The sequence below is a fragment of the Elephas maximus genome, chromosome 17, assembly GCF_024166365.1.
Source record: "Elephas maximus indicus isolate mEleMax1 chromosome 17, mEleMax1 primary haplotype, whole genome shotgun sequence".
Lineage (NCBI taxonomy): Eukaryota > Metazoa > Chordata > Mammalia > Proboscidea > Elephantidae > Elephas > Elephas maximus.
The window spans coordinates 86,571,285-86,585,743 of NC_064835.1; the positions used below are offsets into that span (position 1 = coordinate 86,571,285).

Sequence of the window (14,459 nt, forward strand, 5' to 3'; positions counted from 1 at the left end):
TTATGGGTCAGTCTAGAAAGCAGGTGGTCCTGTGTTTCAGTAAAATGTTATGGGTCAGTCTAGAAAGCAGGTGGTCCTGTGTTTCAGTAAAACGTTATGGGTCAGTCTAGAAAGCAGGTGGTCCTGTGTTTCAGTAAAACGTTATGGGTCAGCCTAGAAAGCAGGTGGTCCTGTGTTTCAGTAAAATGTTAAGCTGAAGGGTCATTCTGTTTAAATCAAACTTACAAATAAGCTACACTATGTAAGACATTTGAAGAAAAGAAACTGTATATATGCCTTAAAGTTATAAAGTGTAAAATTCAAAGAAAATTTAAACAACACTAAAGGTGACTAAAATAGTTGCGTACTTTTTCTAATCCAAGCATCTTTATTGTATCTTTTTCCCAATATGGACGTCTTTTTGTACTTTTTATCCTGGTAACAACATGCAGTTTGTGAGGGTTTTGTGGATCGCCGCCGTATTTTTCATGATCTGCAGGTGAAGGCTGAAACACCTAGAAAGGGAAGAATTATAAATGGTCATTTCCCAGCTTCCACACAGTCTCTGATTCTATGTGCCTCCATCGCCCCACCCACAAAGAAATATACCTAATAATCTCATCCCTAATCTTTATATATTCCTCAACCTCAACGTGAACATTTCTACATGTCTGATTACTCGGAGAGACAGAATCTAAGAATCTCATACTCTAATATCGCACAGGAACGTTTTTTTGTTGTTCTTTTGTTTACCCGTAGACCAAAGCAGAAGCAACCAGAGGACACTAAAGAGTTGAAAAGGCAGGAGAATTTATTAGCCACGCTGTGAGCCAAGCCCTGAGCTGCACCCCCTCCCTGCCTCCCAAAAGGCTAGGAGCTGACTGTCAAGTGGGGAAACAAACACATGAATCAAAAACCATGAAAAGATGAATATGTAAGGAGTGTGTACGCAGTACTGTGAGATCACAAGGCAGGGTTGCAGGAGCTCTGCCTACGGGGGATCAGAAATAGTTCCCCAGAGCTGACATTCGAACTGAGTTTCTAAACATCAAAAGGTTCTAGAAGCTACCCCACAGAAAGACTTGCCCAGTCACATAAACATACTGGACAAGGACCTGCACAGCAGCACTGCGTGTAACTGGGAAATTTGAGGAAAACGTCTGTGCTCTTCAACAGGAGAATAACTAAATACTGATGTACGCGCTGTACCCCGCCACCGCCATTAAAAAGAACGTGGTTTACTGTCTTTGCAGGGACTAACATTGAAGGATGGCCTAATATATTCTTGAGCAAAAAAAAAAAAAACCCAGAAATTTCCACATTACCGTGTGCGGTAGCATAATGTGTCTGTACCATCAGTACCAAATGCGTGGGTGTGTATGTGTAATATATATTATGAATCCTTATTTTAAAAACCATATTTTACACACACACACGTATAGCTGTTGGGTGTATATACACATAAATACTTATATGTCCATAAAAGTCTCAAAGGCATTAAATCAAGAGTCATACGTCTGAGGAATCAAACCGAGGAAGAACAGATTTAAATAGATGGTACTTTCATCCAAAAGAATATTATTCAGTCATTAAAAATAATTTTGAAAACACCAATCCACTGACAGGTTCACATTATATTGCCAAGTGAAGGAAGCAGCTACAGGAATGCTACACACGAGATGATTCCCAGTTTTAAAGACACACAACAGAAAAGGGTGAGGAAGCAGCTGTCTAAAGTGGGTGGGATTCACGGGCCAGGCCCTTTTTACTGGTCTGTATTTTTCTAGGGACTCTGAAGAGATTTAGGGTAAGAGGAATGGGTGGTAGGCAGGGGATGGGGTAGGTGCACCAAAGAAAAGGAGAAAATATATGCAGGCAGTGTGACAGCATGCAGTATTTGGGAAAAGCAATCAGCTCACTGTGGCTAAAGTGAAAAAAAAAGGGGAGGGGGCATGAGAAGCAATGCGGGGGACAAGGTTAGACTATGCTCCACTGTGCTGAACCTTTAGGGTTTACCTACAGGGATACTGAGCTACTAAAGGTTTGAATAAGCATGACCCTATTTCCAAGAGACTCAGAAAAAAAATTCTTGTAAGAAAATAAAATGAGCCAGCCGGATGTGGAGGACTGGGACAAGGAAACCCGGTTAAGCAGCACGTATGACCACGGTTTAAAAGCCTGAGCTGCAGAAGGTGTAACGGAAAAGGGATGGATTTGATGCCTGTGGGCAGTAAATACAAGGATTTGGTGGCGGGTGAAGGAAAGACGGGCTGAGATTGAGTCAGGGGTGTCTAGTTTAGGAAACTAGCTAAGAACGGCAGCACAAACTGACATAAATTACTGTAAGAAGAGCCGCTTTTTGTTTGGAGGGAAAGTGAGATAACGAATTTAATTTTGGATCTGTTTAATGTGAAATACCTATGAGTTACCCAAGTGGCAATATCTAGAAACCAGGTGGGAATACAGGAATAAGTTCAGAAGATAGGCAGGGGTTAAAGGTACAAGTCTTGGGACCATTTTTTCTGAAGTTCCACATTTATTTATTCCAGTCGACAATCAAAATCGCTGCCTTGCTAAGTACTGACTACAGGCAGTCCCCGGGTTGTAGAAGTCTGATTTACGGAGAGCTCGTACTTAAGAATGGACTGCAGCTAGTTAAATACCACGGTTTGTGATAACAAACGCAGGCACTACTTTGCGGTTTGAAAGTGCTTCTTAAGTGTGTTATATGCGTAGAAAGGTAAAACATATACTACGTACTAAGACAAACATTTGACTAATTGTTGCTAAGTATGAACCATACGTACCTGTCACAACTTACCTACCAATTCGACTTAAAGACAGGCTTAGGAACGGATCTCATTCATAAGGTGAGGGCTGCCAGTACTGATACCGTTTTAAGTGAGTGCAAACATTTGTACCTACCCTTCTCTTCCAGAAGTTTACAGACTAAGGAAAGTATGTAAAAAAAGGTGTGAGACAATATAGTCGTGGAAAGGGCAGCTGTAGGAAAACCATGACTTGAAAAATAAAGAGGTCTCATTACAATTTTAAGAGTTTCTGTTCATTCTTTCTCCTAGTTCAGCAGGTAGTACCTGGGATCTTAAAAGCTTGCCACCAGCCATGCGAGATACAACAACTGGGCTCTATTCGTTTGGAGCAAGAGAGGAAGAAGGAGATCTAGAAGTTAGCAAGTGAAATGGTTTGTAAGTCTAACTGCCTCCATGAACTACTACCTCCCCTGCCACGAGACCAGAAGAAACGGATGGTGCCAAAGCATGACTGACTGTTTTCATCAGGGACTCAATAGGTGGATCTTGATCAAAAGGAGGAAAACTGAGGGATGGAACTTCAAATTCTTATTGGAAACCAGACTTCCTGGACACATTGAGACTGGAGGGACCCTTGAATCTATCGCCTGGAAACCACTTTTGAACCTTGAGCCAAAACTATCCCACGAAATCATCTTTAAACTAAATAACAATTTAGCGCAGTAAGTGATGTCTGCCTTGAGCGTTGTGCCCTATTGCTGCACTACCTATATGAGATTGAAATGATAACAGTTACTCTAAAGCACAGAGGGCAGAGAGTATAAGTCAACAGTGATGAAACTACAGGGGTGGAGAGAGTGAGAATGGTGATACAACGTGAAGTACGTAACCATTGTAGGTGAACCGGACATGTAAAAATTGCTAAAGGTGTATGTTTTGTTTATTTTCATAAAAAAAAAAAATAAAAATAAACAGGTCTCTGATAAAAGAGCATCAACCACACTAAAGGTTTTAAAGCAGTCAGTGGTGATACTATTTTATCTTCAAAAAAGTCAATGGAGGGCTTAATTGGTGCTTCGCCTCAGAGAACAATAGGTACGGGTAAACCTAGTAGAGAAAAACTCAAGGACCCCAGATAGAGATGGTTGCCACAGACAGTGAAAACAAAGTGACGCACGGTGAGAACCTGAGGAAAAGCACAACTCAGTGTTTTCTCAAGACAAAGGAGAGAATCCAGAAGCAGGAACAAATAGAATCTGGGATGGTAAGAACCCACTACCTGGGAAGGCCAGTGGCACAGCTAACAGAACACCACCACTTCGTAATTCCTACTACGTCTCCAACTCTGCACCAGTGCATATATCCAAAAGCAATTCCACAGAAAAGCATTCAATATTATAAAGATTGGCACCCTTTAAAACACAGTATGTTTTAACAACAGCAATTTTTTTAAAAAACTTGTTCTTACTTTATCTGGAATTCTTGACCTGGTAAATTTGTGACGAATCCAATTTGTACAAATGAGAGACTCCACGCCTTTTGTCACAGTCTAAAATACGACACAAAACATTCGTTTTTTAGAACCTCATTTAGTGCAGACATCTATACCCACCAATCCTAAGTGACAAAAATCTGTTCTGACCTCACCTATAATTTTTAAAGGTTTATCTCAGTCCTCTAGCAGGATGGATGTACCCTATCCAACCAAGAAGACATTACAAAGCTGAATACAGACTTCTAGACCAGAGGTTGGCAAACTTTTCCTGTAAAGGGCCAGAGAGTAAATATTTCCAGCACTGGGGGCTATGCAGTAGACGTTACCTAGACTCAACTCTGCCATTGCAGGGCAGAAGCAGCCATAGACAATACATAAGCAAAGGGGTGGCTGCATTCTGATAAATTTTAATTACAAAAACAAATTTGGATGTGGGCCAAATTTGGACTGTAGGCCATAGTTTACCAAGCCCTGCTCTAGAAAATGTACAATTCACCCTCAACAATACAAAGTAAAAAGAAGCCAAATGCATTTCTAATTTTCTTTTTAGGCCTAACAAGGTCATCACTGCTACTTCTCATCTCTTATTCCCTCCCTACATTCCTCCAGTCTTGTTTCTCTCAGGCTGTTGAAGAAAAAAGATTTGTTGCCAAAGACTTCACAGCAGGAAGCTCCTATCGTGGGTAATCACGGGGCTGCAGTGCAGGGCACAGATTGATAATACCAACAGTCATTCCCTTCTAGCCTTCCCTGTGCCGCAGAGATGGTGGCGACAACCAAAGTGTTCCCAGAGAACAGGCAGGAGGGAACACGAGCTGTTAAAGAAAAACACAGGCTTTGACACCAGAAACCTTGGGCTTCTAATCCTGGTTCCGTCGCCTACCAGCTGTGAGACATCAGATTCCTCAGCTATAAATGGAAAATAATTCTGCCCCCACAAGATTAATCTGAGGTGAGATAATATATGTAAACCACCTGGCACTAACTTCTACAGCCACTACCAACCCACTGCCGTCAAGTCAATTCCAACTCACAGTGACCCCACAGGGATTCCAAGACTGTAAATCTTTAGGGAAGCAGGCTGTCACATCTTTCTTCTGCGGAACAGATGGTGGTTTTGAACCGCTGACCTTTAGGTTAGCAGTCAATCACTTTAACCACTGCGCAACCAGAGCTCCTTCTATAGCCACTACCAAAGCTATATCTAGACTCTCGCCCTTATCAATAGATAAGGCTGCACTGCTGTGCTTTCTAAAAAAAAAAAAAAAGATGGGAAAGAATTATATGAAAATATTAACACTAGTGTTCTCTGGGTGATCGTTTCTCTTCTTTCTGCTTTTATTTTCTATGATTAAAAATATACCCCTCTCATAACAGAAGGAAAAAACGAAACCTTTACCAAGATTAAGACAGACTATGGGGAATCAGTATAGTCAAGTTAGTGGCATGCTCTCCAGGAAAAGATCTTTTATGATCCCAACTCTTTTGGGATAAAATAGCAGATAAACCATAAATAAACCAAAGTAGCTCTCCCCCAACACACACACACAAAATTTAATATATAAAAGAAGAAATCTGTCAAGAACTTAACTTGCCTGTATGTTTAGTTATTAGGAAAAAGAGAGAAAAGGCTCATTGACAATATAAAAGGAAACAAACATAATTCTTGAAAAGGAACACTTACCTGTAGGCTGCCTGGGGGCCCCAGAACTACTGAGCGCAAAATCCCGGCCATTGAGTTTGGTGATTCCTCTCTTCAGAGACTGTGAGAAGTAGGAAATAAACCCGCAGATCAAATATGTCCTGGAAATGGGCAGATCCTCCTCTCCTACTGTATTAAACTTAGCAACAAATCAACTGTAAACCTGATTGAACTTTAACAGTAAAATCTTGGTTATTTTAATATAATAAGGGTAAGAAATAAGTGTTTTCTTTAGAATTTGGCAAAACCACAGGTAGTAATTATAATACATACAACCCAATTTTCACCAAGTGAATTAGAACCTAGACTGATTTCACAAAAATGGGAAATGTTTACTAAAAGATTATTATCTAAAAATTCTTCCCCCAAAACGGTGATGGATAAAGAAGGCATTATCGTAAAGTCCTGTCACAGAATCACAGAAAATAAAAGAGCTGGAAGGGCCCGAGGAAATCCCAATGCCTCTTTCTTTCTGTCTGAGGAAAATAGAGCCCAGGGAGTTTTCATCACTTACTAAGGGCATTCAGCTATCAAGAACATGTATGGTCTTGAACCCAGTTCTCCTAAATCTTAGTCCAGGGTATTTTTACTAAATCATTTAACAGCCTTCCGTTAAAAAGAAAAAAGTACAACGCTCTTTTTTGCTTCTTGGTGTTTTTTTAGTTATTCTTAACAAACATGCATTGCTTCTATGCAGGCAGTCCCCAGAGGTATTTGCTCCTAAGTCTGACTTTAAGTCAAATTAGTACGTAAGTTGTAACAGGTACATACAGCTCGTATACAGCGTCAGTAATCAAATGTTTGTCTTAGTATATATTTTACCTTTCTATGCAGGGTTTTTGGGTGTGCATATAAAACACTTAAGAAGTACTTACAAACCATACAATGTTTTTATGAATGTCACAAAGTAGTACGGACGTTATTACAAACCATTGTATTTAACTCATTATGGCAGTCCGTTCTTCAGTACAAGTTGTTGTAAGTCAGATATTCGTAACCCCAGGGACTGCCTGTAATTTAAGAAGTTTTTTTTCCTTTTTTTTAAAATTGTACTTTAGATGAAGGCTTACAGAACAAATCCGGTTTCTCATTACAGTTAGTACACGTATTGTTTTATGACATTAGTTAACGACCCCACGACATGTTAACAACACTCTCCCTTGTTGACCCTGGGTTCCCTATTACCAGCTGTCCTGTCCCCTCCTGCCTTCTAATCCTTGCCCCTGGGCTGGTGTGCCCCTTTAGTCTCGTTTTGTTTTATGGGCCTGTCTAATCTTTGGCTGAAGGGTGAACCTTGGGAGTGATTTCATTACTGAGCTAAAAGAGTGTCTGGGGACCGTATTCTTGGGGTTTCTTCAGTCTGCATCAGGCCAGTAAGTCTGGTCTTTTTGTGAGTTAAAATTTTGTTCTACATTTTTCTCCAGCTCCGTCTGGAACACTGTTGTGATCTCTGTCAGAGCAGTCAGTGGTGGTAGACGGGCACCATCTAGCTGTATTGGACTCAGTTTGGTGGAGGCCGTGGTAGTTGTAGTCCATTAGTCCCTTGGACTAATCTTTCCCTTGTGTCTTTAGTTTTCTTCGTTCTCCCTTGCAAAACAGTTATGTTTATTTGGAGCCCTGGTGGTGTAGTGGTTAAGAGCACAGCTGCTAGCCAAATGTTGGCAGTTCAAATCTACCAACAGAGCCTTAGGAACCCTATGGGGCAGTTCTACTCTGTCCTGTCCAGCCACCATGAATCAGAATCAACTTGATGGCAATGGGTTTGGTTTTTTTTTTTTTAAAGAGAGGTATGCTGAGAGCAGAAAGGTTAGGTTCATGAACTACATGTGTATCTTGGGTAAGTTACTTAATTTGTTTTTCAATTTTTCCTTCTACAAAAGACAATAAGACTTATCTTGCAAACGAATTATTCCATAAGACAAATAAAACAGTACCTGGTATGCAGAAACCCTCAATAAATGGTGGCTTAAATTATTATAAAATTATTAAAACCCTACAAAGGTACAATCAGAATGGCAGTCCCTGGGTGGTGCAAATGGTTTAGCACTCGACTACTAGCTGAAAGGTTGGTGGTTCAAACTCACCCAGAGATGCCTTGGAAGACAGGCCTGGCGATCTGCTTCCCAAAGGTCACAGCCTGGAAAACCCTACGGAGCAGTTCTACTCTGCACGCATGGGGCTGCCACGAGTCGATTCGACTTGACGGCAAACAACAACAACGACATGATAAGAATATTGTTATTACATGGTGACTCAGATCTACCCAGCGGCACCACAGAAGAAAATGCTTGGCAATCCTCTTCCGTAAAAATTACTGCCAAGAACATCCCATGGGGCAGTTTTACTCTGTAACGTACGGGGTTGCCGTGAGTCAGGATCAACTCAACAGCACAAGACAACGACAACGTTATAAGAATCCTCCAACACTTACCAAAACAGGGAAGTGCTATAGTTCAGTGTCTATCAGATCCTATCTCTCTTAAGCTCTGTAAGTCCTTCTTGTGATGTAGATAAAGCAACAGAGTTGGGAACAAATGCTGGACCTCAGAAAATTTTCTTAGCAACTGAATTAACGTCTCAAAATTAATTTCGGGTCAGACAGTTCCAAAAGCATTAGCTACTAAATGCTTAGTGCCCTGAAAGCAAAATTTTGTTCTGCTCACGTTGTCTGAAGAACGGCAGACACCGTGTCTGTTGAATGAATGTATGAATCAGTTAATGGGGCAAATCTATGGTCCACCCAAATCAGAGTTTAGAAGTACAGCACAAGTTCATAACTGTCATCTAACTCCAGACCTCAAACATTACAGTACAGAAGAAACAATTCCTAGTTCAGATCTTCTACTGTGTCCCTGGCTGACTGTTTCTGTACCTTGTATTAAGGCGTCCCTGAAGAGATGCTTCTTCCCTCCTCTGCCCCCCAATCAGACAGGTAAGGCTACATCACTTCCTACCACGTCACCTTCTCCCAGGTGAAGCATTATGTACCAACCCAACTCATTTAGTTCTGCACTTGGTCAGATCTTTCTCTTGGTACCTGGATTTCAACAAAAGCCTCCTAACTGGTCTCCCTGCTTCCATTCCAACTCCCCTATGGTCTTTTCTCTGTAACAGCAGTCATCCCATTAAATCTCGAAGCAGATCATGTCACCCCCCCCGCTCAAAACCTTCCAATGACCCAGGGCTCTCACTGTCGGTGTGGGAAGTTACACACAGCCCAGAGAGGAAGGCTAGAATCATCCACGTGCACCAGATTAGAGTCAAAATTCGTGTTTAGCTTAATACAGGTACTGAAGGATAGATACAGAAATGATTACAGACATGTGTATCCACAGGATAGTTTATGTGGGTTAGCCCTGTCAGCTAGAGGGCCTAGAACAACGGCACCCCAGGAGCAATGCGCACACCCAGTGCTCAGACCTTGGTTTCTCAGAAAAACAAAAACAGCATCAATTGGTCTCAATCCACCTGGATCAAGGGAGAATGAAGAACACCAAAGACACAAGGCAATTACGAGCCTAAGAGACAGAAAGAACCACATGAACCAGAGACTACATCATCCCGAGACCAGAAGAACTAGATGGTGCCCGGCTATAACCGATGACTGCCCTGACAGGGAACACAACAGAGAACCCCTGAGGGAGCAGGAGAGCAGTGGGATGCAGACCGAAAATTCTCATAGGACCAGACTGAATGGTCTGACTGAGCCGAGAAGGACCCCGGTGGTCATGGCCCCCAGACTTTCTGTTGCCCCAGGACAGGAACCATTCCCGAAGCCAATTCTTCAGACATAGATTGGACTGTTCAATGGGTTGGAGAGGGATGCTGGTGAGGAGTGAGCTTCTTGGATCAGGTGGACACTTGAGACTATGCTGGCATCTCCTGCCTGGAGGGAGATGAAAGGGTGGAGGGGATAAAGAAGCTGGCGAAATGGACATGAAAAAAAAGAGTGGAGGGAGAGAGTGGGCTGTTTCATTGGGGGAGAGTAATTGGGAGTGTGTAGCAACATGTATAGGGGTTTTTGTGTGAGAGACTGACTTGGTTTGTAAACTTTCACTTAAAGCACAATAAAAATTACTGAACAAAACAAAAGCCAAAGCCATTGCCATCGAGTTGATTCTGACTCATAGCAACCCTGTAGGATAAAGCAGAACTGCCCCATAGGGTTCCCAAGGAGTGGCTGGTGGATTCAAACTGCTGACCTTTTGGTTAGCAGCTAAGCTCTCAACCACTGTACCACCAGGCCTCCTGGTTTCTAATACCATTGTCTAATGAAAGAAACCAGGATTCCTTGGAGAAATGGCTGGTTATAGGGCTAGGCAGAGAATAAATATGGTGAGCCTGGAACATTTTTTTTTCTCTTTTTTTTTATTAACTTTTATTGAGCTTCAAGTGAACGTTTACAAATCAAGTCAGTCTGTCACATATAAGTTTATATACACCTTACTCCTTACTCCCACTTGCTCTCCCCCTAATGAGTCAGCCCTTCCAGTCTCTCCTTTTGTGACAATTTTGCCAGCTTCCAACTCTCTCTATCCTCCCATCCCCCCTCCAGACAGGAGATGCCAACACAGTCTCAAGTGTCCACCTGATATAATTAGCTCACTCTTCTTCAGCATCTCTCTCCTACCCACTGTCCAGTCCCTTTCATGTCTGATGAGTTGTCTTCGGGAATGGTTCCTGTCCTGGGCCAACAGAAGGTTTGGGGACCATGCCCGCTGGGATTTCTCTAGTCACAGTCAGACCATTAAGTATGGTCTTTTTATGAGAATTTGGGGTCTGCATCCCACTGATCTCCTGCTCCCTCAGCGGTTCTCTATTGTGCTCCCTGTCAGGGCAGTCATCGATTGTGGCTGGGCACCAACTAGTTCTTCTGGTCTCAGGATAATGTAGCTCTCTGGTTCACGTGGCCCTTTCTGTCTCTTGGGCTCTTAGTTGTCGTGTGACCTTGGTGTTCTTCATTCTCCTTTGCTCCAGGTGGGTTGAGACCAATTGATGCATCTTAGATGGCCGCTTGTTAGCATTTAAGACCCCAGACGCCACATTTCAAAGCGGGATGCAGAATGTTTTCATAACAGAATTATTTTGCCAATTGACTTAGGAGTCCCCTTAGAGCATGGTTCCCAAACCCCCGTCCTTGCTCCGCTGACCTTTGAAGCATTCATTTCATCCTGGAAACTTCTTTGTTTTTGGTCCAGTCCAATTGGGCTGACCTTCCATGTATTGAGTGTTGTTCTTCCCTTCACCTAAAGCAGTTCTTATCTACTAACTAATCAGTAAAAAACCCTCTCCCTCCCTCCCTCCCTCCACCCCTTGTAACCACAAAAGTATGTGTTCTTCTCAGTTTATACTATTTCTCAAGACCTTATAATAGTGGTCTTATACAATATTTGTCCTTTTGCCTATGACTGATTTCGCTCAGCATAATGTCTTCCAGGTTCCTCCATGTTAGGAAATGTTTCACAGATTCGTCACTGTTCTTTATCGATGCGTAGTATTCCATTGTGTGAATATACCACAATTTATTTACCCATTCGTCCGTTGATGGACACCTTGGTTGCTTCCAGCTTTTTGCTATTGTAAACAGTGCTGCAAAAAACATGGGTGTGCATATATCTGTTTGTGTGAAGGCTCTTGATTCTCTAGGGTATATTCCGAGGAGTGGGATTTCTGGGTTGTATGGTAGTTCTATTTCTAACTGTTTAAGATAACGCCAGATAGATTTCCAAAGTGGTTGTACCATTTTACATTCCCACCAGCAGTGGAGCCTGGAACATTTTGTAGTGCCAGAAAGAAACTCCTCAAAAAATAAAATGATGGGGGCAGGTCAAAGGGACACAGGAGCCAAATGAAAGAGCTCCCGAAGGCCAAAGTTGGAACAACGTAAGCAACAAAATAAATTAACAAAGTATTGGACTATAATGCAAACCATAAAATAAACATCCATGAGTCCATACTGTTACAAATAAGTGAGTAAATAAATTAATGGGGGAGAAGAGACCAATTCCCACATTAAGGAGTTCCAAATAGATACAAGTAGGTACCACTACGAGGAGATCTACACAAGCAGATACTCCTCCCTAAAAGAGGTGGAGTATAACCTTCACCCCCTTAGTCTGGGCAATACTTAATGACTTGCTTCCAAAGAGCACAGTACTGAAAAAGGAAAAAATAACATTACAGTAGAGAACTTGACAACACTATACTTGGCTGGGTGATCAACGTTAACATCAATAGTTGTAAGTTAAATTGAAGCGTGTACCCTTGATATGATGAGAACGGCACTTCATCTTTGTGGTCTTCCTCCCCAAAGCCCATAATCCTACTATAACCATGAGGAAAACATCAAACATACCCCAGTTAAGGGACATTCTATAAAATATGTGACCTCCTCAAAACAGTCAAGGTCATCAAAACAAGGAGAGCCTGAAAAACTACCATAGCCAAAATCAGCCTAAGGAGACATGACTACTAAATATAATGCACTATCCTGAATGCAATCCTGGGACAGCAAAACGGCATCAGGTGAAAACTAGAGAAATCTCAATCAGGCATGGACTTTAGTTAATAATAACGTATCAATGTTGCTTCATTCGTTGTAACAAATGTACCACACTAACGAAGGTGTTCGCAAAAGGGGACACTGGGTGTGAGGTACTTAGGAGCTCTGTACTACCCTCACAAATTTTGTACATCCACTGTTATTCTAAAGGAGCCCTGGTGGCACAACGGTTAAGTAATTGGCTGCTAACCACCCACAGGCTCTGAGGGAGAAGAGACCTGGTGATCTGCTTCCATAAAGATTACAGCCAAGAAAACCCTATGAGGTAGTTCTACTGTGTCACACTGGGTTGCTATGAGAAGGAAATCAACTTGATGGCACATAACAAGAACTCTAAAATAAAAAATTTATGTGTCAAAAAACTGAAAACTTCCAATACATTTCCATTTTAATCACAGTGAAAATCAAAGTCCGTCAGCCCCCAACACCTGTCGAACCTCATCTGCAATCACTGTCTTGCTCAATCACTGCTCTAGACACACTAGCCCCACACACCTTGCCAGGTAGGCATGCTCCCTTTGACTGGCTCTTTCCTCTACCTGGGATGCACCCTCTTCAGATATTCACATGGCTAATTCCTTCACCTCCTTCTTTTTTTTTTTTTTTTTGCTCAAATCTCTTCTCAGTGAGGTCCACTCTGGTTACATTAACGTTTTGAAGCACACCACTACAAATGTCACCACTCCCAGTCCCTCTTATTATACATGATTTTCTTGCCACAGCATTTATCACCTTTTAACATGATCTAGTAAACCCTGGTGGTGTAGTGGTTAAATGCTACAGCTGCTAACCAGAGGGTCAGCAGTTCAAATCCGCCAGGCGCTCCTTGGAAACTCTATGGGGCAGTTCTATTCTGTCCTATAGGGTCCCTATAAGTCGGAATCGACTCGACGTCGCTGGGTTTGGTTTTTGGTAACATGATCTAGGAAACCCTGGTGGTGTAGTGGTTAAGTGCCACGGCTGCTAACCAAAAGGTCGGCAGTTCAAATCCACCAGGCGCTCCTTGGAAACTCTATAGAGCAGTTCTGCCCTGTCCTATAAGGTCACTATGAGTCGGAACAGACTCAATGGCAGTGGGTTTGGTTGGCTTTGGTAACATGATGTAATTTAATTGCTTGTTAAGTTTGTTGTTTACTGTTTGTGTTCAGTCTGTTACATGTTAATTCCACAAGGACAGGATTTACAAACTTTGCTTTGTCTTTATTCTGTTCTGTTTATTCACAGATCTATCCCAAGCATCTACTGAACACCAGCACTTGCCATACAGTAGCCATGTGATATATTTTTGCTGAACGAAGTTTGATTTACAGACTTCAGAAGGTGTGAGAGCCAAAATGTTTCAATAAAGTAAAAAATTATTCTTATTAGGCACCTACTCTTGAAACTTGAAGCAATTATACTGTCTCTCTTCTACTGCATATTAACTTTTCTCTTGCACAGTTACAAAAATTAACAGAGAAGTACCAGGCATCCTATGAAAAGTACGATCTCATTTCCATAAAAAAAAAGTCTGTGAATGTGTGTGTATACATAAACTCCAGACGGCTATTAGAAAAATGTCAACATACCCCCGGGGGTATGCCCCCTCGCTTCCTCCCCTGTAATGTCTGAAGTTTTTACAGTGGTCATGCATGTAATGGTTCTTTAAAAGAGCTATTTCCTTTTCAAAGGGATACGTATTAAATTACGAAAGGGGATAAAGATAAAATTACTACTGAAAATGCAAAAGGTATCATTTCCCTTTACCTGAGGTCTCTGACGGCAAGCAACGTGACCCTCCTCCAAGCCCCAGCGCCCAACAAGGCAGCCCCACAGCCGCCTCTTGGCACGGACACGCACAGCGAGCCTCGGGCGGGTGGCGACCTAAAGGTGCAGCAACATCACGGCTCTTAGCAAAAGGACAAACATCTTAACTGCCCACTCCGCACGAGTTCACCTTCCAAATGGAAC

At 42.1% G+C, this 14,459-nt stretch overlaps 1 protein-coding gene across 10 annotated transcripts in view; it reads right to left on the bottom strand.

The window, feature by feature from the left end:
• Positions 1-14,459, bottom strand: part of MRPL30 (mitochondrial ribosomal protein L30) — a 29,299-nt gene that overhangs the window by 14,334 nt on the left and 506 nt on the right. For 6 of the 10 annotated variants that reach the window (XR_007513585.1, XM_049856578.1, XM_049856574.1 and 3 more), the window contains exons 2-5: positions 14,256-14,372; positions 5,930-6,008; positions 4,219-4,299; positions 348-494 (exon numbers count right to left, since the gene is read on the bottom strand). Coding sequence is in view for 9 of the 10 variants with exons in the window: in XM_049856578.1 (XP_049712535.1) it covers positions 348-494; positions 4,219-4,299; positions 5,930-5,980 (279 nt within the window). In the remaining variant the exon portion in view is untranslated. Of the gene's footprint in view, positions 1-347; positions 495-4,218; positions 4,300-5,929; positions 6,009-8,031; positions 8,146-14,255; positions 14,373-14,459 lie in introns of all 10 variants that reach the window. The other 4 variants (XM_049856576.1, XM_049856581.1, XM_049856580.1 and 1 more) reach the window with 2 other exon arrangements.